The sequence below is a fragment of the Ovis canadensis genome, chromosome 1 (assembly GCF_042477335.2).
Source record: "Ovis canadensis isolate MfBH-ARS-UI-01 breed Bighorn chromosome 1, ARS-UI_OviCan_v2, whole genome shotgun sequence".
NCBI lineage: Eukaryota > Metazoa > Chordata > Mammalia > Artiodactyla > Bovidae > Ovis > Ovis canadensis.
This window is the reverse complement of record NC_091245.1, coordinates 194205715-194230816: the sequence shown is the minus strand read 5'-3', so window position 1 is coordinate 194230816 and position 25102 is coordinate 194205715. Positions and strand designations below refer to the sequence as shown.

The window sequence follows — 25102 nt, the reverse complement described above, 5'->3', positions numbered from 1 at the left end:
TTTAAGTTTGGAGACTGTCATCTGTTTCCTTTGCCTGCTAAGTTGCTTCAGTCATGTCTGACTCTTTGCAACCCTATGGACCGTGGCCTGCCAGGCTCCTCTGTCCATGGGATTCTCCAGGTAAGAAGACTGGAGTGGGTTGCCATTGCCTTCTCCAGGGAGTCTTCCCGACCCAGGGATCGAACCTGCATCTCTTACATCTCTTGCATTGGCAGGCAGGTTCTTTACCAGTAGCACCACCTATTTCTTCTACTCTCTATTAACTCTCACTTTAGCTATTTTCAATCAGTAGTTAGGAGAAAAAGACACTTATTCCTATGCACTGTTATGTAACTACCTACTGTATTCAAAATATTATTTAATAATTTCAGTGACAGATATCCAGGCATTTGAAGAAAAGTTCAAATTCAGACCATTTCTGGAAATGTGTTGAAAAATGACTTTGTCCAGGATGCTACCAACCTGCTTTCCCTCTCAAGCCACTTCTTCAGAATTTCGGCTTTTCTAAACACCTCTTGCATTTGGGCTCTCATAAATGTCCAGCAGTGCTTACTATGGTAATAGGGCTGTAGCTGAGAAGCCTGCAGGAGCAGTACCAGGGAAGAAAGAAACTGCGTGGTCTTTTGTGTTTTATAACTTGGACATTAGACAAAGACTGGACTATTAATATCACATACATTTTGATATAAATATAAGGATGTTAATTAAATTTAGAAATTACTAAATTTATCCACCTCCATTCTAAAGAAAAGAAATCAACTTATCATTATGTATATTTTTTAAAGTATTTGTTTGGCTGCACCTGGTCTTAGCTGCAGCATACAGGAATTACAGACTTTATTGTGGCATGTGAGTTCTTTAGTTATGGAGTGTGAGCTCTTCGCTGCAGCATGTGGGATCTAGCTCCCTGGCTATGGATTGAACCCAGGTCCCTGCATTGGGAGTATGCAGTCTTAGCCCCTGGACCACCAGGGAAGTCCCTTATCACATATTGTTAAAATCCCAATTGCAGGCATCAAATGTCTGGGTTTGGGATTAAGATACTATTATGAATCACACTCAGGATTCTAATTTATTCTGATATTATTGTTGTTGTTTAGTTACTAGGTCTTGTCTGACTCTTATGCAACCTCATGCTCTATAGCCCAACAGGCTCCTCTGTCCATGGGGTTTTCCAGGCAAGATTATGCAGTGGGTTGCCATTTCCTTCTCCAGGAGATTCTGTGACCCAGGGATCGAACCCACACCTACTGCATTGGCAGGCAGGTTCTTTACCACTGAGTCACCAGTGATGCCCACTCTGATACTAGCCTTGGTAAAATATGTGCCAAGAACCTCAAGCTATTCAATTTCATTCTAAATTATGCCTTGCTTGGGGAAAACTGTAGGAGCTCCAACTAATTAAAATTAAAATACAACTGCATAAAGGTGTGAGATGATCATGTTCCCAAGAGTTAACATTTACTGAAAACTAATTATGGACTAGGCAAGTGCACTGGGTGCTGAATATCTCATTTAATCCTTTCACCAGTTCTGCTAAGGAGACACTATTATTGTGCCTATTTTACAGATGAAGGAAACCGAAACTCACAGTATTTGCCCAAGGTCAAATCGCAAGAATAAGGCCAAGTCAGGATTTAAACACAGGACTATTTGACTCTAGAGACTGAACTTGGACTACTCGCTGTTCTGTTCAGAAAGGAAGTGTTATTAGGTAAGTAGAATAGGGAAAAGGAGTCCAAAATGGCAGTAGGTAAAAGACAAGGAAGGTCAAAGGAAGGTCCGAGGACCAGAGTGAAGACTTCAGTTAGAACAAAAAGCACTCCTGGCTAAGCCCAATTTGTATAGGGCAGGCCCAGGTGGAGGAAAAAAACATATAAAAGGAGGAGCCAAAGCACTCTCTCTCTTTCTCTCTGGCATGTGTGCGCTCTTTCTCTCTCTCTCTCTCCCTCCCCTACGTGCTCCAACACTCTCTTCTCTTCGAGTCTTGGCATGCCCTCACACTTCGAGAATGGATTCTCCTGCTATCTTCTAAATAAAATAGAGCTGTAACACTGATTTGCCTAAGAGCTATAACACGGTTTGTCCAAGACTTGAGAGCTGTGACAGGCTGAAGGCTTTAATGTCCATCGCTCCAAATCTTTGCTGTGACGAGACAAAGAACCGAGGAACATACACTCATGTGACAGAAGTAAGCTACAATCTGATTTATAAGAAAAAAGAAAGGACTTCTATGCAGTTTTAGACACATTTTTAGACAGTTTGCATTTTAGTCTCCCATTTCACATTCCAAACAGATTTAGAAACTTCCCATTTTATAGAAGAAGAGATCAGGGCAGGTGTCACTGCCCAAGGGCATTTTGACAGTAAATGGAAAAGGCCAGGATCTGTATCCAGATTAGAGTCTAAAGGCCATGTTCTTTCAAACAAAATATGCTATCTTGTCAAATATAAATTATATAAAATAAATATAAGGATTAAATATACTTATTTAACAGCTGAAATTTGTAAATCTTATCTATTCCTGATTATTAGAACTGAGGGTATGGTAAGAGAGGTGGCCCTGGGCAAGTCTTAGGACACAGTGAAAGGCTGATAGGAGGAATAAGCTGCAAAAGAGGGGAGGATCAGGAAGACAGGACAAAAATCAGCAGTTGTGGTCCCAGGAAATCAAGAGTGAGACTGTTGTAAGAAGGTTTAATAAGGAAATGCCAAATTCTATTGAAAAGTTAGTTTAGATAAAGACTGATAAATGTCTATAGGAATTAACTTTGAGGTATTGGGGGACCTCAGTAAAAGTGGACTCGTGCATTGTCAGCAGAAATCATATTAGAGTCTGTTCTGAAGTGAGCAGGAGGGGAAAAAATGGAGAATATTCTAGAATCAGATAGATGTGGATTTGAATTTTGCTTCACTCTGTGCAGTCTTCTTAACCTCTGTTTCCTGAACTGCAAAAAAGAAACAAAAAGACCTTCTTAACAGAGTTGTTGAGATGAAATGACATGGCAAATGTGTGTCAGGATAGGTTTTTGGAATATTAACCAATGTTTTACCTGGTCCTTGCATTATTTGGTCTTTTCCAAATAATGAAAATAAGCCCATAGTCAGATGGGCTATTGGACATTCATTCTTTTGGGAATGATTCACCTAGGAAAAAGCAGAGGAAAAAGAAGTGCTATAGAGTCTCAAGATCTACTCCCCAGAAAGAACTCAACACAAAAAGAATATATTTTTTAAAATACCTGATGTTGAGTGAAGGGAATCAGAATTTGCCACCCCAAAATATGCTATTTGGTATAAAGATTATTTTAAGCTGAAAACATTTGAGATTTAACAGATGCAGAAAAATAGATTTCTCAAAGCCTCCTTATGTGACTCGAGGCAACAATATTTTGGAAATAAGGCTGCCATATATTACTCTTCAGGGCAGATCTATTCCTGGAAGGGAAAACGAGAATAAAATCTACCCCAAATTCCTTCTCCAGGGCAATTTTATGGCCCTGAAGGAGACAGGAAGACCACTCATACCTATATAAATGTAATAAACATTATTGTGACTTTCTTTTATCCTGTTTATCCTCCTAAAATCCCCAACTTAAAAAATTTTTCCAAAAAGTCATTTATCTTGTTATAAGTCCCCTTCCCCACCCCCACGTTTACTTGCCTGGATGGTATCTAAGCTCCCGATTCTAACTACTCCTCTGAGTTACTCATCACTGAATTTTCCTGCATGTATGTGCACTGCATGCGAAAGAAAAACAACTCTTTCTCTTCTGTTAATCTGTCTTCATGAGTTTAATTTGCATGACCTCAATAACTGAACTTACTGCTGCTGCTAAGTCGCTTCAGTCGTGTCTGACTCTCTGCGACCTCATAGACGGCAGCCCACCAGGCTCCCCCATCCATGGGATTCTCCAGGCAAGAATACTGGAGTGGGTTGCCATTTCCTTCTCCAATGCATGAAGTGAAAAGTGAAGGTGAGTCGCTCGGTCGTGTCCGACTCTTAGCGACCCCATGGACTGCAGCCTACCAGGCTCCTCCATCCATGGGATTTTCCAGGCAAGAGTACTGGAGTGGGGTGCCACTGCCTTCTCCAACTGAACTTAAGGATAGGGGAAAAGGTTTTTTCTTCCCCTACATGAGTAAGCTAAGATTCCCTGACCTCAGCCCAAATAAAGACTGTCTGGGCTGGCAAAAGGGAGGAGAAGCATGACATGTTCAGGCACAGTATGCCTCTAGAGAGGGAAACTTTGTCCATGTACATGCTTGTCTCAGAAACATGTTGCTTTGGCCCATTGTGGAATAGGAGCAGTAGGGCATTTCTTGTTTGCTCAAGAGTGACACAGACATGTGGCCCTAAGGGCTTTCAGACTCAAAGAAATCCTGCAGATAAGAGAACACCATGGTGCTTGGGGGCCACTGAAGACCACATGGACTGTGCCAATATCTCTAAGATGCTGGTATGAATGGATGATAACCAAGGACCACGTATATCCCCCAAGGGAACCAATCAAGACACCCTAGAACTTAGGAACAATTTGGGTAAAGCATGAGGAAATCAACTTAACTGAAACTTGCCATCCCAGATGACAAGGGCTCAGTAGAAATTAAATTGAATTATAGAAAACTAAGGCAATTCATGAGTTTCCCAGGTGGCACAGTGATAAAGAATCTGTCTGCCAATACAGAAAACACAGGAGATGCATGTTCAGTCCCTGCGTCAGGAAGATCTCTTAGAGTAGGAAATGGTAATCTACTCCAGTATTCTTGCCTGGAGAATCCCATGGACAGAGGAGCCTGGAGGGCTACAGTCCACAGGGTTGCAAAGAGTCGGACACAACTGAGTGACTGAACACGCATACAGTACACACACAAGGCTATTCTACAACTACTTCTTGTTCAAGATTAGTATCAGCTATTTGTGGGGCTCATCCAGGATGTCTTACAATTCTGGGGTAAACCATATCTGCTTGAAGACTGAGTATTAACCCTAGAGTAGGATTAGAACTGAGCCATCCTGAGACAAAAACCATGATCTGGTTGGAAATTTGATGTAGAGGCGGTGTGACCTCTCAGAAGTGTCTGTTGATTTCAGAAGTACCACTGGACAGTGATGAGACCAAGCGAAAGAATCCTACAGAATGATTAAATGCCCTAGACAGACATAGGGTGATTAATAAAAGAGGGCATTGGAGTTCGTGTTTATGATTAAATTTCCTAAATCAGCGATGAGTGAGGTCCTTGTTATGGATTGAATTATGTGGCCCCCCAAAATATATATGCTGAAGTCCTAAACCCCAGTACCTCAAAATGTGACCTTATTTGGGAATAGGGTCATTGCAGACATAATTAGTTAAGATGAGGTCATACTGGTTTCTTTGCAAGAAGATAGCCATAAGAAAACAAAGAGACACATAGGAAGAATGTCATTTTCTGGCAGAGGCAGACATTAGTGTTATATAGCTCTATATCATGGAATGCCAAGGATTGCTGGGGAAACCAGAAGCTAAGAGATAGGCAAGGAGTAAATTCTGCCCTAGAACCTTCATGAGAGCATGGTCCTGACGACATCTTGAACTTCCAGTCTCGAAAACTGTGAGAGAATAAATTTCTGTTGTTTTAAGCCACCCAGTTTATGGTTATTTGCTGCAGCAGCCCTAGGAAACTATTACAGTTATTATAGTTCTCTTCTCCCAGGATGTCCTGAACCTCTTTTTAGGTAAGGAATAGCAATTTCAATGGCACTAACCCCAGTTGCCAGAGCAGACAGGCACTCAAAACACTTCCAAAACTGGTGTATCTCTTAATCTGCTGTAAAACTGGTGGCTTGGATATGTGTCAACAACCGAGTTTTGGAGGATGAAGCTAGTCTCTATAGCACTGTCCAGCCCCTGGCTGGGCTTATTTAGGACCTTAATATTTCTGCTAAGAGTTTAGGAAAGTGCAAACATTTCTCTCCCCATCCCCTGCTACTGCTACTTTGTGGTAAAAATAGACAATTCCTAAATTCACAAAAAGAATCTATTTAAGCAGAAGCTAAGAGTCATCAGCCCTGACTTCACTCAACCAGTACCAGTCTGCTTACCCCTGGACATCTTGGTACGTAAGAGAAACAACTCTTTATTAAGCCAGTGATATTCAAGCTTTCTGCTGTTGATAGCCATTGCTAACTATAATGCCAATAACAAAGTAGAAAACAGGAAAAAGAAAGGAGTCAATTCTTGTCTTTTGAATTTTAAAACCTAGATGTCAGGGTGGTAAAAAACCACTTCTAGCCTCAGGGTATGGACAATAGGTTTGGAAGATTAAATGATGGCTACTCAACCCTTAGGCCACATAAATATTCCTTGGTCTGGAAATAATAAAAAATAAATTGAGTTACGGAAAAAATAAAATTACATTTCTTGTTACATGAGTTTCTACACTAAGATTTATATTTACCATATGATAACTCTCACTTGACTGAAAATGTTATTCCTGTCTTACCCTATGAAGTCTTGCTGCTGCTGCTGCTAAGTCGCTTCAGTCGTGTCTGACTCTGTGCGACCCCATAGACAGCAGCCCACGAGGCTCCCCCGTTCCTGGGATCCTCCAAACAAGAACACTGGAGTGGGTTGCCATTTCCTTCTCCTATACATGAAAATGAAAAGTGAAAGTGAAGTCACTCAGTCGTGTCTGACTCTTAGCGACCCCATGGACTGTAGCCTACCAGGCTCCTCCGTCCATGGATTTTCCAGGCAAGAGTACTGGAGTAGGGTGCCATCACCTTCTCTGTATGAAGACTTACTACCACTCAGAACAGTACCCATGCTTGTTATCTGAAAATTCACTTCTATTCTATACTTCTTAATAGAAATCACCATTCTCTCTCTTCCCAGACTTGAAGACTTGAGGTTGTCCTTCACTTTTCCATCTTTTTTGTCTCAGGATACATCCATTATTTCTTGCCTTTTCTTCTATTTCTCTTTCCTTCTCCCTCTCCCACTCTCTCCCCTCCCTTTTAGTCCACTTGCCTCCCTCTCTCTCCCCATTTCCTTCTTGAGGACTTCCATTATTGGGACTGTTGACATTTTTAGTACATTAATTCTCCCCCCTAAATGGAACTTCAGCTCCAGCAAAGCTGATCTGTGGAGGGAGGTGTTCAGATAGACTGTCTCACACAAAACAACTAAAAATGCTGGATACTATTTTAAAACAAACAAAACTTCTTAAAACCATTAAAGAGATGACAAGGTAATAAGGAATCATTGGGCCAAAGTCAATGTGGAATCTCAGAAACAGACAGGGAACACAGAAATCTCTTCTCTTTGAGTGTGTATGACAGATCCAGCGAACATGAGCTGCAATTTTCACAGCCCCTTGGGGCCTGGAGTAAAGAAAAAAGCCAGGGTCATGCAAAGTGGGTGGTGGTGTTAGTAGGGCTGCCATTACCAAGTACCACAAATTGGGCGGCTTGAACAGCAGAAATGCATTTTCTTCACAGTTTTGGAGGCTAGAAGTCCAAGATCAACGTCCGCAGGTTTAGTTTAACTCTGAGGCCTCTCTCCTTGGCTTACAGATGGCTACATTTTCTCTGTGTCTTCACTTGGTCTTTCATCTGTGCATGCAGCCCCTGGTGTCTTCTTTTGTATCCACATTTCCTCTTAATGAAGACACCAGTCAGGGAATTCCCTGGAAGTCCACTGGTTAGGGCTCGGTGCTTTCACTGACAGGGCCTGGGTTCAGGAAAATGGGATCCTGCATGTCATGCAGCACGGGCAAGGGTAAGATAGTAAATTGTTTTAGTATTAAAAAAGAAAAAAGAAAAACACCAGTCAGAATGTATTACAATCGCCCTAAGGACCTAGTTTTAACAAACCATCTCTTTCAAGTCCCTGTCTCCAAATACAGTCACATTCTAAGGTGCTAGATACTAGACCTTCACATGCAAATCTGAGAGTGACACAATTTAGCTCATAAAAAAAGAGTACAGTATAAAACACACCCCATGCATTTGACCCCTCTGATGACACAGAACCAGAAGTAAACAACCTTTCCACCCTCTGTCACCATGGAGATGCATGGACGGTTGCCTCAATGATGTGTAATGGGGATGAGGGCTCTCTCTGAGAAGCTGTAGCCCCAGGCCTGCTCTCACTGTTGATTAGCAACCCCAATTCATTGGTTCAGAAAGTCTCATGAGCTTAATTCAAATTGGTCCTGCTGTGGTAGCGCTGACCTAAAGCAAACAAACTGCCAGGTATTTCTCCAGCAAAGATGGGTTTATTCAGGATCAGCAAAGAACTGCAATTGGGGGCCTACAAATGTGATGAGCCATGTGCAAGTTCCCACAGAGCAAGGGAAGGAAAAGCTTTTACAGAGAGGAAAAGGAAGTTGGGGGGGGCTAGAGTAATTGAAGAGCCCATGGCTTCTCATTGGTTGAGCCCTCACCAGGAAAGACGTTCTTCTTCATGTTGGGATCTGCTAGGGCATGGGGCATGAGCGGTCCCCTTTTTGGTTTCCAGACTCTTACTTAACTGAGATTTCGATTTATTAACTTTTAAATAGTAGTGCCTCTAAATGGTTGACGGGATCAAAATAAATCTCTAGAGAAATATAACTTCAATCTTAAATTTTGAAGAATTCTTAAGTCATTTTGCAAAAAATAACCACCTCAGGGTTAAAATAAATAAATAAACTAAACAAAGGGCTGCACTCAATATGCCAGCAAATTTAGAAAACTCAGCAGTGGCCACAGGACTGGAAATGGTCAGTTTTCACTCCAATCCCAAAGAAAGGGAATGTCAAAGAATGCTCAAACTACCGCACAACTGCACTCATCTCACACACTAGTCAAGTAACACTCAAAATTCTCCAAGCCAAGCTTCAGCAACACGTGAACCATGAACTTCCAGATGTTCAAGCTGGTTTTAGAAAAGACAAAGGAACCAGAGATCAAATTGTCAAAATCCGCTGGACCATCGAAAAAGGAAGAGAGTTCCAGAAAAACATCTACTTCTGCTTTATTGACTATGCCAAAGCCTTTGACTGTGTGGATCACAATAAACTGTGGGAAATTCTGAAAGACATGGGAATACCAGACCACCTGACCTGCCTCTTGAGAAATCTGTATGCAGGCCAGGAAGCAACAGTTAGAAATGGACATGGAACAACAGACTGGTTCCAAATAGGAAAAGGAGTATGTCAAGGCTGTATATTGTCACTCAGCTTATTTAACTTATGTGCAGAGTACATCAAGAGAAATGCTGGGCTGGAGGAAGCACAAGCTGGAATCAAGACTGCCAGGAGAACTATCAATAACCTCAGATATGCAGATGACACCACCCTTATGGCAGAAAGTGAAGAAGAACTAAAGAGCCTCTTGATGAAAGTGAAAGAGGAGAGTGAAAAAGTTGGCTTAAAGCTCAATATTCAAAAAATGAAGATCATGGCATCCTGTCCCATCACTTCATGGTAAATAGATGGGGAGACAGAGGAAACAGTGGCTGACTTTATTTTTCTGGGCTCCAAAATCACTGCAGATGGTAACTGCAGCCATGAAATTAAAAGATGCTTATCATTGGAAGAAAAGTTATGACCAACCTAGATAGCATATTCAAAAGCAGAGACATTACTTTGCCAACAAAGGTCCTTCTAGTTAAAGCTATGGTTTTTCCAGTGGTCATGTATGGATGTTAGAGTTGGACTATAAAGAAAGCTGAGTGCCAAAGAATTGATGGTTTTGAACTGTGGTGTTGGAGAAGACTCTTGAGAGTCTCTTGAACTGCAAGGAAATCCAACCAGTCCCTTCTAAAGGAGATCAGTCCTGGGTGTACATTGGAAGGACTGATGTTGAAGCTGAAACTCCAATACTTTGGCCACCTTATGCGAAGAGCTGACTCATTGGAAAAGTCCCTGATGCTGTGAAAGATTGAAGGCAGGAGGAGAAGGGGACAACAGAGGATGAGATGGTTGGATGGCATCACCGACTCAGTGGACAGGAGTATGGGTAAACTCTAGCAGTTGGTGATGGACAGGGAGGCCTGGAGTGCTGCGGTCCATGGGGTTGCAAAGAGTCAGACATGACTGAGCGACTGAACTGAACTGAAGCACACATAGAGAGATCCAGGCATCATGTATGAGAAGCAGGATAAATCACAATGAACGAACATGCAAAGTCTTCAGATACTGAATTTACCAAACAAGGATTAAAAATAACTGCAACTATCATGTTTAATGGCATTCTATCATGTATACTATCATGTAAGAATCGAATCGCCAGTCTATGTCTGACTCAGGATACAGCATGCTTGGGGCTGGTGCATGGGGATGACCCACAGAGATGTTATGGGGAGGGAGGTGGGAGGAGGGGTTCATGTTTGGGAACACATGTAAGAATTAAAGATTTAAAAAAATAATAAAATAAAATAAAAAAGAGAAGCTACTTATACATTTATAATATATATAATATAATTTACTAATGATTATTGAAAAAAAAAGAAATAAATGAAAGTTTGAAAGCACCTGCAAGTAACAAGAAAATTTTTAAATACTTAATCAGATTTGAAATACAAATAGAACTTATAGAAATAAAAAACACAATAATTTGATTTTTCCAGCTATTTCATACAAGTTTTAAACAAACAGAAAATCTGAAAGAAACCTGTACACTACTACCTAGATTCAGTAATTGTTAACATTTCATTATAGCTATGTTACATATTTTTGAATTTGCTGAACCATTTAAAAGTAAATTGCAGACATCATTAATAGTTTACCCCTAAATATGTTAGAATGTACTTCTGTGAAATAAAAAACCTTTTTTATAACTACAATGTCATTATCTTAAGAAAATTAATAATTGCCTAATGTCATCTCATATTGAGTCCATATTAAAATTCTGTCTGCAAAAAATGTTTTTTATAGCTGCTTTCTTTTTTGTTATTTTATAACTAGCATCCAATTAAGGCCTTGATTTTGGTGGTTTCCTTTTCATTCCCTTTTCATCTAGAAGAATCCTCTTGCCTTCTCCCTCCCCAACTACCTGCCTGCCCCCACCTATGACACTGATTCTTTTGAAGAGACTAGCATGGTGAAGGCTTACATTCTGGATCTACCTGATTGCTTCCTTATAGAATTCTTTAACTTATTTTTTGATTTGTCTTATATTCTGGAAATTAAGCCTGGAAGTGTAAGTTTTGCCAAGAATATGTCACAGGTGATGCTTATTTCTTAACATATCACATTAGGAACTTCCCTAGCAGTCCAGTGGTTAAGACTCTGTACTTCCACTGCCAGGGGCATGGGTTCTATCCCTAGTCGGGGAACTAAGGTCTCACATGCTGTGCAGTCAAAAGAAAAACGAATACAATATATTATTCTGTCTCATTCTTAGTAATATTAACTTTAATGATTTGGTTGAGGGGATGATTGCCAGACATCTTCCCCAAAATGAAATTTTAAAAATATCTGGACAGTTTATCAATTTCTTATAAAGTTAAACATACATTCACTATATGACCCAGCAATTCTACTCCCAAGTATTTCCCAAAAGAAGTGAAAACTTATGTTCACAAAAAAATTCTACATGAGTTGGTAGTAGCTTTATTCATAATAGCAACTGGAAACAACCCAAATACCCTTCAACTGATGAGTGAACGACTGTAGTACATGCTTACAACTGAATCCTATTTAGCAGTAAAAAGGGATGAAATACTGATATAGACAACATATGGGTGACTCTTTTTAAAATTTATTTATTTATTTTTGGCTGCATTGGGTCCTTATTGCTGCACGCGAGCTTTCTCTAGCTGCAGCTAGTGGGGGCAACTCTTCATTTTGACGTGCCGGCTTCTCATTGCAGTGGCTTCTCTTGTCGTGAAGCGTGGGCTCTAGAGTGCTTAGTAGTTGTGGCGCACGGGGTTAGTTCTTCTGTGGCATGTGAGATCTTCCTGGATCAGGGATTGAAGGATCAAATCCATGTTCTCTGCATTGGCAGGTGGATTCTTTTTTTTTTTTTTTTAAATTTTACTTTACAATACTGTATTGGTTTTGCCATACATTGACATGAATCCGCCACGGGTGTACATGAGTTCCCAATCCTGAATCCCCCTCCCACCTCTCTCCCCATATCATCTCTCTGGGTCATCGCAGTGCACCAGCCCCAAGCATCCTGTATCCTGTATTGAACCTAGACTGGCAATTTGTTTCTTACATGATAGTATACATGTTTCAATGCCATTCTCCCAAATCATCCCACCCTCGCCCTCTCCCACAGAGTCCAAAAGTCTGTTTTATACATCTGTGTCTCTTTTACTGTCTCGCATACAGGGTTATCATTACCATCTTTCTAAATTCCATATATATGTGTTAGTATACTGTATTGGTGTTTTTCTTTCTGGCTTACTTCACTCTGTATAATCGGCTCCAGTTTCATCCACCTCATTAGAACGGATTCAAATGTATTCCTTTTAATGGCTGAGTAATACTGCATTGTGTATATCTACCACAGCTTTCTTATCCATTCATCTGCTGATGGACATCTAGGCTGCTTCCATGTCCTGGCTATTATAAACAGTGCTGCGATGAACACTGGGGTACACGTGTCTCTTTCAATTCCGGTTTCCTCAGTGTGTATGCCCAGCAGTGGGACTGCTTGGTCATAAGGCGGTTCTATTTCCAGTTTTTTAAGGAATCTCCACACTGTTCTCCATAGTGGCTGTACTAGTTTGCATTCCCACCAACAGTGTAAGAGGGTTCCCTTTTCTCCACACCCTCTCCAGCATTTATTGCTTGTAGACTTTTGGATCGCAGCCATTCTGAATGGTGGGAAATGGTATCTCATTGTGGTCTTGATTTGCATTTCTCTGATAATAAGTGATGTTGAGCATCTTTTCAGTTGTTTGTTAGACATCTGTATGTCTTCTTTGGAGAAATGTCTATTTAGTTCTTCGGCCCATTTTTTGATTGGGTTGTTTATTTTTCTGGAATTGAGCTGCAGGAGTTGCTTGTATATTTTTGAGATTAGTTGTTTGTCAGTTGCTTAATTTGCTATTATTTTCTCCCATTCTGAAGGCTGTCTTTTCACAGCAGGTGGATTCTTAACCACTGGACCACCAGGGAAGTTTTGCATGAATCTTAAATGCATTATGCTAAGGGAAAGATGCCAGACTCAAAAGGCTCCACTGTGTATATTCTATTTATGTAACATTCTGGAAATATTAAAAAAAGTGGGAACAGAAAACTCTAACCCTAAACCAAGTACCAGTCTTCAAATCTCATATTGAGAGACAGAAGTTTCCAATGACCAACATACTCACACACTGTTTTCCTGGTGTGAAGGAACCTAGAAAGGTAAAATATCATTGGGAGGATTCTAGGTAAAGGTAAAATCAGAACAAAGGAGTACAGGGGTAATTCATCAGGCTCAGAGTGAAGCTTTATGAATGGAGCAGATTTTGACAATTGCCTAATTAACACCCATTCCCCTCCTTCTTCCTAAAAGGACCAGACTTCAGGGAGGTATCCACCTTCCTCCACAAAGCCATATGCTTTACTAAAAACCAGTTATGTTTATCTCACATTCTTTGGCAGGGACAGCTTTAGGAACAGAATTGTGACTCAATTCAAACCGATGAAATCTGAAGGAAAGTCTCTCAAGGGATTTCCAGGGAATGTTTCCTTTCTCAATTAAAAAAGAAAAGAGAAAAAGGCAGAAGAGATGAGCTGGCTCTTTTTCCTCTGGATGTTATTGTATCTGGATGTGATGTTTGCAAACAGGTGGATTCTCAACCACTGGACCACCAGAGAAGTCCAGACATTTCTAGTTATAGTATAGTCAAGTTTATTACTTTTTGCCTTCATAGTTTGTGATTTTATGTTTTAATAATTTTTTCACTTCCTTGATCAAAACCTGCTGATCCACAACTTTAGGGCTTTCTGTATATGCAGGTCAGGAAGCAACAGTTAGAACTGGACATGGAACAACAGACTGATTCCAAATAGGGAAAGGAGTATGTCAAGGCTGTATATTGTCACCCTGCTTATTTCACTTATATACAGAGTACACCATGAGAAACGCTGGGCTGGAAGAAGCACAAGCTAGAATCAAGATTGCCAGGAAAAATATCAATAACCTCAGATATGCAGATGACGCCACCCTTATGGCAGAAAGTGAAGAGGAACTAAAAAGCCTCTTGATGAAAGTGAAAGAGGAGGGTGAAAAAGTTGGCTTAAAGCTCAACATTCAGAAAACTAAGACCATGGCATCTGATCCCATCACTTCATGGTAGATAGATGGGGAAACAGTGGCTGACTTTATTTTTCTGGGCTCCAAGATCACTGCAGATGGTGATTGCAGCCATGAAGTTAAAAGACGCTTACTCCTTGGAAGGAAACTTATGATCAACCTAGACAGCATATTCAAAAGCAGAGACATTACTTTGCCAACAAAGGTCCATCTAGTCAAGGCTATGGTTTTTCCTGTGGTCATGTATGGATGTGAGAGTTGAACTGTGAAGAAAGCTGAGTGCTGAAGAATCGATGCTTTTGAACTGTGGTGTTGGAGAAGATTCTTGGGAGTCCCTTGGACTGAAAGGAGATCCAACCAGTCCATCATCCTAAAGGAGATCAGTCCTAGGTGTTCATTGGAAGGAGTGATGCTAAAGCTGAAACTCCAATACTTTGGCCACCTCATGCGAAGAGCTGACTCACTGGAAAAGACCCTGATGCTGGGAGGGATTGGGGGCAGGAGGAGAAGGGGACAACAGAGGATGAGATGGCTGGATGGCATCACGGACTCGATGGATGTGAGTCTGAGTGAACTCCGGGAGTTGGTGATGGATAGGGAGGCCTGGCTGGCATGCTGAGACTCATGGGGTCACAGAGTTGGACACGAATGAGCGACTGAACTGAATCACCCTCTGGCCTATATGAATGGTGCCCCCTGGAGCACTAGGTACATAGCACTCCCTTCTTAAGTTTTGCAAGGCAGTCTGACTTAAAGTCTTTAGGAGAAGCCCCTATAAATATGCTATCATGAAAGTTGCAAAGTTTTGCTCCTCTTACTTAAATCTTAATGAATCTATAATCTATTTTTGTCTCTAAGGTTAGGATCTAGTTGTATTTAGGTCCCAGGATTATTGATTGGTTAGTCCATCCTTTCCCTCACTAATCACCATGACCTCACCTCTGTCATGGTGTCCATATAACTTTGTGTTTGTGTATGGTCTCTCTGTTCTGTATTCTGTCTATCCCCCACCTATACCATACAGTCTTAGTTACTGTACCTTATGTTTTGATATCTTGTAGGCAAAACTTCCACCTGTTCTACTTAAAAAGTGTCTTATTATTGATTTTTTGGTTTTGAATTTTAAAATCACTGTAGTAAAATGTTAGAGAAATTCTGTGGGATTTTGATTGGAATTACATTGAATTTATCAATTATTGTATAGAAAATTAGCATCTTTATAACACTGGGTCTTCCTACACATGAATATAGTAGATTTTTTCATTTAATGCCTATCAGTAAAATTTATCATTTTCTTTATAAGGCCTTTTGAATTTTTGTTAAATCTATACTTAAACATATTTTATGTTCTGTTTCCCCATCTATCTACCATGAAGTGATGGGATCAGATGCCATGATCTTAGTTTTCTGAATGTTGAGCTTTAAGCCAACACTATCTTGAATGGGATATTTTTAAAATTACAGTTCCAAACTATTTGCTGTTCATCTTTAGGAATAGTTTTAAAATATGCATTTTGGTTTTATATCCAGAAATATCCTTGAATTTTTCTGTTGATTTAAAAATTTGTTAGTTTGCTTAGATTTTCTGTGCAAATAATCATATAGTATACAATAACAATTTTTTCTTCTTTAAAAAATTTTTAATATATTCTTTCTTGTCTTACTACTATGGCTAGGACTACTTGTATATCACTGAATAGAAATAGTGTTAGGGTGCATACTTGGTTTTTACTTTAAATGTTTTATTATTAGTTATAACACTGTTTACTCTGTGCTTTTAGTAAATATACTTCATTAAGTTAAGGAAGCTTTTTCCTCTACCTAGAGCATTAAGGATGTTTTTAGTTTTGTTTTGTGGAAGGATATTGATTTACATCAATGTTTTTTCTGTGTCTGATCAAATGGATCAAATGGTTTCTTAATTTATTCTACTATCAAAATTACATTGAAAAAATTTTGTTATAAAATTATACCTGCATTCCTGAATAATTCTAGTTAAAAAGTAATGCATATATGTGCGTGTCTTCTTGGATTTCTAAATTTTGGTTTAGTATAGCATTTTTATCTTGATTAACCATGAGTGAGGCTGAGTTTCCATTTACTGCTTTGTTTTCAGAAGGAGTTATTTGTCCCTATTGTTCCTTTTCTGGAATAATCTGCATAAGTTTAGGACCACCTGTTTCTTTTCTTCTTTTTTTTTTCTATTTCTTTTTGGTAGAAATCACCTGTAAAGTCATCTGGGTCTGGTTGTTTATTTGTGTAACTAAGTCAATTTTGTTAACTGTCGTAAGTCTACTGATAGTTGAGTCAATTTTGGTAAATTATATTTTTCAGGAAACTGCCATCTATTTCCTAATTCACAGGCATAATGTTGTTCATAATATTCTCTTATTTTAAAAATCACTGCTCTGTGGGAGGGGGGTTCATGTTTGGGAACGCATGTAAGAATTAAAGATTTTAAAATTTAAAAAATAAAAAAATAAAAAAAAAATAAAAATCACTGCTCTATCTGTTACATCCCTTTTTTTTCTTAATCTAATTTGTAAAAGGATTTCGATTTTACTTGTTATTTCAGAGAACTAGCTTTTGTATTTTGTTTTCTATTTTATTGATTTCTGCATTTTCCCCTTTAACTTTCCCTGGGTTGATTCTGTTGTTCCTTTATTAACCTCTTGATTATTGAGGTCCTCATTTTCTAACCCTCTCTAATATAACCATTTAAGGTTGCAAACTTGTCCCTTAGGTAGTCTTAAAACTGCATTTCACAAATTCTGATATGTATTTTCTCGACAATTAGTTTTAAATATTTTTCACTTTCTACTTGTGCCTAACAACCTGCCTTTGGCTCTCCAGACCCACTCACTGTCTTCTCTCTCCACTCTACTCTCTGCCCCACAGGCTGTTGTGTCCTCTGTCTTCCAGTTGAGTCTCTTGGAGCTATCTGAGATGCTGCCTCCAGGCTGCAGTCCTCATTTTGTCCCAAATAAAACTTAACTCACAACTCTCAAGTTGTACATCTTTTTTGAGTCGACATTCTCATCAACTAGATTTAAGAGTTTCATTTGCTTTACATACTCTCTAACACTTGGTATAGTAAGTCACTGAATCATTCTGGTAAGTGTGGCATGGTATTTGACTGCAATTTTAATTTGTATTTGTCACAGGGAGGCCTGGCATGCTGTAGTTCATGGGGTCGCAAAGAGTCGGACAAGACTTGAGCGACTGAACTGAACTGAATGACTAATAGGGTTTCCTTGGTGGCTCAGACTGTAAAGAATCTGCCTGCGATGCAGGAGATGTGGATTCAGTCCCTGGGTCCAAGAAATCCCCTGCAGAAGGAAATGGCAACCCACTCCAGTATTCTTGCCTGGGAAATCCCATAGACAGAGGAGGCTGGCAGGCTACAGTCCATGGAGTTGCAAAGAGTCAGACACAACTGAAGCAACTTACCACTTAGCACTCATGCTGTCTTCCAGTTGGGTTGCTAGTAGATTCCTGGCAAGATATGGTAGAGGAGGAGGAGAGTGAGGTTAGGGTATTTATTTTCCTGGTCTTATAGTGATATACTTACTGCTGCTGCTGCTGCTAAGTTGCTTCAGTCGTGTCCAACTCTGTGCGACACCACAGACAGCAGCCCACCAGGCTCCCCCGTCCCTGGGATTCTCCAGGCAAGAACACTGGAGTGGGTTGCCATTTCCTTCTCCAATGCATGAAAGTGAAAAGGGAAAATGAAGTTGCTCAGTCATGTTCGATTCCGTGCGATCCCATGGACTGCAGAACACCAGGCTTCCCTGTCCCTCACCATCTACCCGAGCTTGTTCAAACTCATGTCCATTGAGTCGGTGATGCCATCCCACCATCTCATCTTCTGTCATCCCCTTCTCCTCACGCCTTCAATATTGCCCAGCATTAAGGTCTTTTCCAGTGAGTCAGTTCTTCTAATCAGGTGGCCAAACTATTAGAGCTTCAGCTTCAGCATCAGTCTTTCCAATGGATATTCAGGACTGATTTCCTCTAAGATTCACTTGTTGGATCTCCTTGTAGTTCAAGGGACTCTCAAGAGTCTTCTCCAGCACCACAGTGCAAAATCATCAATTCTTTGGTGCTCAGCTTTCTTTATAGTCCAATTTTCACATCCATACGTGACTACTGGAAAAACCATAGCTTTGACTCTGAGGACTTTTGTCAGCAAAGTGATGTCTCTGCTTTTTAAAATGCTGTCTAGGTTGGTCATAGCTTTTCTTCCAAGGAGCAAGCGTCTTTTAATTTCAAGACTGCAGTCACCATCTGCAGTGATTCTGGAGCTCAAGAAAATAGTCTGTCACTGTTTTCACTGTTTTATCATGTATTTGCCATGAAGTGATGGGACAGGATGCCATGATCTTCATTTTTTGAATGTTGAGCTTTAAGCCAGCTTTTTCACTCTTTCACTTTCATCAAGAGGCTCTTTAGTTCTTCTTTTCTTTCTGCCATAAGGGTTGTGTCATCTGCATATCTGACGCTATTGATAGTTCTCCTGGCAATCTTGATTCTAGCTGTGCTTCATCCAGCCCGGCATTTCCCATGATGTACTCTACATATAAGTTAAATAAGAAGGGTGACAACATACAGCCTTGACATACTCCTTTCCCAATTTGAAACAAGTCAGCTCTTCCACGTCCAGTTCTAACTGTTGCTTTTTGATCTGCATATACAGATTTCTCAGGAGGCAGGTCAGGTGGTCTGGTATTCCCATCTCTTTCAGAATTTCCCACAGTTTGTTGTGATTCACAGAGTCAAAGGCTTTGGTGTAGTCAATAAAGCAGAAGTAGATGTTTTTCTGGAATTCTCTCGCTTTTTCGATGATCCAGCAGATGTTGGCAATTTGACCTTTGGTTCCTCTGCCTTTTCTAAATCCAGCTTGAACATCTGGAAGTTCTTGGTTCACATACTGTTGAAGCCCCACCTGGAAAATTTTGAGCATTGCTTTGCTAGCATGTGAGATGAGTGCAGTTGTGTGGTAGTTTGAACATTCTTTGGCATTGCCTTTCTTTGGGACTGGAATGAAAACTGACCTTTTCCAGTCCTGTGGCCACTCTGAATTTTCCAAATTTGCTGGCATACTGACTGCAGCACTTTCACAGCATCATCTTTTAGGACTTGAAATAGCTCAACTGGAATTCCATCAACTCCACTAGCTTTGTTCGTAGTGATGCTCCCTAAGGCCCACTTGACTTTGCATTCCAGGATGTCTGGCTGTAGGTGAGTGATCACACCATCATGTTATCTGTTCATTAAGATCTTTTTCGTATAGTTCTTCCATGTATTCTTGCCACCTTTTCTTAGTATCTTCTTCTGTTAGGTCCATACCGTTTCTGTCCTTTATTGTGCCCATCTTTGCACAAAATGTTCCCTTGGTATCTCTAATTTTCTTGAAGAGATCACTAGTCTTTTCCATTCTATTGTTTTCCTCTATTTCTTTGCATTGATCACTGAGGAAGGCTTTCTTATCTCTCCTTGCTATTCTTTGGAACTCTGCATTCAGATAGGTATAACTTTCCTTTTCTCCTTTGCCTTTCACTTCTCTTCTTTTCTTTTCTCAGCTATTTGGAAGGCCTCCTCAGACAGCCAGTTTGCCTTTTTGCATTTCTTTTTCTTGGAGATGGTCTTGATCACTGCCTCCTGTACAATGTCATGAACCTCTGTCCATAGTTCTTTAGGCACTTTGTCTTTAAGATCTAATCCCTTGAATCTATTTGTCACTTCCACTGTATAATAGTAAAGGCTTTGGTTTAGGTCATACCTGAATGGTCTGTGGTTTTCCCTACTTTCTTCAATTTTCTTGAATTTGGCAATAAAAAGTTCATGATCTGAGCCACAGTCAGCTCCCAGTCTTGTTTTTGCTGACTGTATAGAGCTTTGCCATCTTCAGCTCCAAAGAATATAATCAATCTGATTTCAGTATTGACCACCTGGTGACGTCCACGTGTAGAGTTGTCTCTTGTGTTGTTGGAAGGGAGTGTTTGCTATGACCATTGTGTTCTCTTGGCAAAGCTCTGTTAGCCTTTGCCCTGCTTCATTTTGTTCTCCAAGGCCAAACTTACCTGATCCTCCAGGTATCTCTTGATTTCCTATTTTTGTATTCCAGTTCCCTATGATGAAAAGGACATCTTTTTTTGGTGTGTTCTACAAAGTCTTGTAGATCATAGAACCACTGAACTTCAGTTTGTTCGGCATTAGTGGTTGGGGCATAGACTTGCATTACTGTGATACTGAATGGTTTGCCTTGGAAATGAACAGAGACCATTCTGTCATTTTTGAGACTGCACCCAAGTATTGCATTTCAGACTCTTTTGTTGACTATGAGGGCTACTCCATTTCTTCTAAGGGATTCTTGCCCCCAACAGTAGATATTAGAGTCACCCATTCCAGTCCACTTAGTTCACTGATTCCTAGAATGTTGATATTCATTCTTGCCATCTCCTGTTTGACTACTTCCAATTTACCTTGATTGATGGACCTAACATTCCAGGTTCCTATGCAATACTGGCATCGGATATTTACAGCATTGGACTTTACTTTCATCAGCAGTCACATCTACACCTGGGTGTTGTTTTCACCTTGGCTCCATCCCTTCATTTTTTCTGGAGTTATTTCTCCACTCTTCTCCAGTAGCATATTGGGCACCTACTGACCTGGGGAGTTTATCTTTCAGTGTCATATCTTTTTGCCTTTTCATACTGATGTTTAAGTTTGGGATAGTTGCTCTTTGTCATCCAAAACTTTAATTTTCCATTATTCAATGTACAACATTTTTGCAATTTAATTTCTTGAGCATAATCCATGATTTTTAAAGAATGTCTTTTCCATGATTTGGGGGACATATTTAAATATATTTTCTTGTGATTCTAAAGAACTTTCATATTCTTTAAAAATCAAAAAAACTCTATCAAGGTTTTGCTATTAATTTCCTGTCTCCTTTCTTTTACCTTATTTTTAAAATTTCAACAAAATCTTTTCTAGAGTCGTGGATATCACAATCTTTACCACTTTTTCATAAGATTTATTTAAAAATGATATCATGATATCTGAACCCTAAGACTTTGGAAATAAACCTACAGATCTCATTGTTAGCCTCTGCATTTAATGAAGATACAAAAATAATTGCACATAGTTTTTGTAGTCAGTGGTGTTAGATTAACTTACTTGGAACCTGATTTTGCATGATGGCTTCAGAGACACAGACTTTAGGATTAAGGCCTTTAGGAAGGAAGAGGTCACACTGTTTCTTGCTCTGGTTTTTCCTCTCCTTTTTTTGCAACTTTGTGTGAATGTGAACCAGTTTCCCAAATCCACGACTGGTTCCTGGGCTTCCTCAACCCACCTAGAAACTGTAGCAACCTGGGAGGTGTGTCATTTAACTGACAATACTCTTGGTTAGGAATACAGGCCAATCATATAACCCTACGGTTACTTTGGTTTGACTTGTTTTTAAAATTCATCTCAATAGCACATTTACAGACTTTTAGGATGGGTCAATTCTCCAGATGACTCATCTTCTCTTTTATTGGGTCATTTTTCTGTGTAGATGCAAAATATGTAGTTGGGAGGTAGTCTAAGAGCCTAAATTGAGTCTTTTTAACTTTATTTTCAAGGTAAGGGATCATCAGATTTAAGCGTACTTCTATAATTGTTTTTAAACATATTCTAAGTCATATAATCAACAAAATAATGTTACCTTTGCTTAAAAATAAAGGATGCAGAGTACATCATGAGAAATGCCAGGCTGATGAAGCACAGGCTGGAATCAAGATTGTCGAGAGAAATGTCAATAATCTCAGATATGCAGATTAAGACAGAAAGTGAAGAGGAACTGAAGAGCCTCTTGATGAATGTGAAAGGGAAGAATGAAAAAGCTGGCTTGAAACTCAACATTCAAAAAATGAAGATCATGGCTTCTGGTCCCATACTTCATGGCAAATAGATGGCGAAACAACGGAAACAGTGACTTTATTTTCTTCAGCTCCCAAATCACTGCAGATGGTGACTGCAGCCATGAAATTAAAAGACGCTTGCTCTTTGGAAGAAAAGCTATGACCAAGCTAGACAGCATTTAAAAAAGCAGAGACGTTACTTTGCTGACAAGGTCTGTAGAGTCAAAGCTGTGGTTTTTCCAGTAGTCTTGTATGGATGTGTAAAGAAAGCTGAGCGCCGAAGAATTGATGGTTTTGAACTGTGGTGTTGGAGAAGACTCTTGAGATTCCCTTGGACTGCAAAGAGATCAAACCAGTGAATCCTAAAGGAAATTAATCCTGAATATTCATTGGAAGGACTGATGCTGAATCTGAAGCTCCAATACTTTGGCCACCTTATTCAAAGAATGGATTCATTAGAAGAGACCCTGATGCTGGGCAAGTTTGAAGGCAGGAGAAGAAGGGGAGGACAGAGGATGGGATGGTTAGATGGCATCATCGACTCAATGGACATGAGTTTGAGCAAGCTTGGGTAGATGGTGAGGGACAAGGAAGCCTGGCCTGCTGCAGTCCATAGGGTCGAAAAGAGTCAGACATGACTGAGTGAACAACAAGAAGAAAGGATTAATAAAGACCATCAAAGTCCCCTTTCACCATGCCCTCCATTCCTCCTCTCTAGAGGTAACTATTATATTTTGACCTTTCCAGTGACCTTTCTATACATTTCTTTTCTATTCTACACATTCTGTTCTATTCTTTTTTACACATATACACACTTTTTTCCCTTGCATGAGGAAACTGAGACCTTGAAGGGAGACCTATTGCAAATTTATTGAACGAAAGCGGACTGGACAACCGTTTACTAAAACCTACAATGTGTCAGGCTCTGCGCCCAGAACTTTCTTTGCACTAATGATCCTGGTATTTTACTTCTGCTGGATGGGCTGCCGCACTAATCAGTTTGGAAGTTGGGAAGCAGGTGCAAAAGTCGCTTCGGTGTAGTGATATAGTATATGTATTTTGATGCCAGTTGCAGGAAACCTAGCAGAGGGCTCCAGAGTTGCAGAAACAACAAAACAGTCATACGAAGTTGGGTCTGTTAAAAAAAAAAAAAAAAAGCTTGTGAAGCTGAGACGCTAAACGTGTACTACTTACCAAGACTTTCGGAAACTTATGAAGCGATATCGCATCTATGAGATTAGTCTTGGAGCTCAAAGAAGGCACCAGAGGTCGCAAAGGATGCGGCGGCAGGCAGCAACACGGCAGCCAACCGGGAGAGCCGAGAGCGCTCCCACCGTCTGGAAGTGCGCCTGCGCTGATGGCCGCGGGGAGGCGGGGCGGGGGGCGGAGCTTGGGGTGGTCAATGAGCCTGCGCAAGCCGTGAGGCGAGTTGGGGGAGGGCGTTCCGTGTGTGTCTGTGTTGTTGTTCGGCGGCAGCGGCGGCGGCGGTAAGATGGCTGCCCACGGGGGCTCCGCGGCGGCGTCGGCGCTGAAGGGGTTAATTCAGCAGTTCACCGCCATCACCGGTAAGAGACGCGGTTACCGGAAGGTGGAGAGTGGGGTCTGGAGCGGGCGGCCGGTGTGCCCAGGGCTTCTCTTTACCTTCATGCATTCTTCCCTCGGGCTTTACCCACAGCTCCCGTCCTCCCTCCTGAGGAAGAAGCGACGACTGCGTCGGGTCTCCGGGTTCAGGCGGGAGACACCCCCCCATCCCCGTGCACCCCATACCTTCATTCTCGGTCTTCTCGCAGTGTGGAGGGAGATCTCCCCACCCCCTTTCAGCCTAGACTCAGGGAATGGGCCGAGCCTATCCGCCCCCGCCGGCCCGGGGACCTGGGGGCGGGAGAGGTGGGGGGCCGCACCCGGGCCACCGCCCTCCTCCTTCATCATCATCTCCTCTTCTCTGTGCAGCCTTGGGGTGCAGCGCATCCCCTCACCTCTTTTTCCCTTTCTTCCATGGCCAGGTCATTCTTCACCCGTCCCTGGCCTGCCCTTCCCCTTTCTGGGCCCCTCGGAGCCATCGCTGTGGCCCTGGCGTGTTCGGGCCCTCCCGCCTTAACGGCGAGGCTGGTGGGTTCGGCAGCGCCTTTACCGATCTCGGGGGATAGGCCGCCAGAAAGCCGGGGGTGCTGAGGAGTACCCTCCAGACTGAGGTTTTAAGAAAAGAATGAGGGGGAACCCCCCAACCTTAATTGGAAAGACCTGGAGGAATCCTTGGTGGCGTTTCCCACCTCCCCATAATAAAATAATAAAGACTGAAACGATGGCGCCCAGGCCTCCTGCTGATAAAATAGGAATGACGGCAAAAACTTCTTTGAGACAAAATCGGTTTTTGGATGTCAGTATCCCCTAATCCTCGGTTTTTCTTTTCGTTTGGACCCCTGCGAAGGGCACACGCAGATCCTCTTACTGCCTGGAGGAAAGGCCCTAAGCCATTCTATGAATTCTCTGTGTCTTGTTCTCTCTGATGGTGCTGAACTTTTTTTGCATGAGTTATTAGAGGGCGGAGCAAATGATGAAGTTCTCTGTGGAGTGATTTGAGAGAAGAGTACTCCATGTGCCTGAGTGTAATTTTGCCGTTCTAGTTTGTCCTTTTGGAAGGAGGTCGGAATGTTAGCAGATCTATACTTTATCTGGTAGTTAGATGCAGGGAACATTGCCACTTTTAGTGTATCCAGCGTTTGATGTGCAAGCTGGTTAAGTGAAATTTTATATTTTAACCACTGCCGGTTGTTTACGAGCTGCCGTTTCATGGTTAAAGTTTTATTTTTTACTTTGCAAGGATAACTAGATGTTCGATGCATTGTCTAGCTTGTGGGCATGAAACATCAGGTCAAAGTTGATAAAATTTGTAACAAAATTGGGATGAAGAATGGAATGATAACTTTTCTTAATATTTTAAAATTGTGTTTGGAGTATTATA

At 41.0% G+C, this 25102-nt stretch overlaps 1 protein-coding gene and 1 long non-coding RNA gene across 3 annotated transcripts in view; one reads left to right on the top strand and one right to left on the bottom strand.

Moving 5' to 3' along the window:
• Nucleotides 1–2192: 2192 nt before the first annotated feature.
• On the bottom strand, nt 2193–24183 carry LOC138422331 (uncharacterized). 2 transcript variants are annotated; one of them, XR_011249836.1, is made up of 3 exons: nt 23335–23480; nt 3054–3147; nt 2193–2948 (listed from the first exon to the last, which is right to left on the bottom strand). It is a non-coding gene; the product is annotated as an uncharacterized lncRNA (long non-coding RNA). The 2 variants fall into 2 exon arrangements; XR_011249835.1 differs by lacking the exons at nt 2193–2948; nt 3054–3147 and adding an exon at nt 7188–7737 and having other exon boundaries at nt 23335–24183.
• Nucleotides 23497–25102, top strand: part of UBXN7 (UBX domain protein 7) — a 50603-nt gene continuing 48997 nt past the window's right edge. Inside the window, exon 1 of the mRNA XM_069556877.1 lies at nt 23497–23705. Within this exon, the coding sequence (XP_069412978.1) occupies nt 23633–23705 (73 nt within the window). The 5' untranslated portion in view covers nt 23497–23632. The remainder of the gene's footprint in view (nt 23706–25102) is intronic.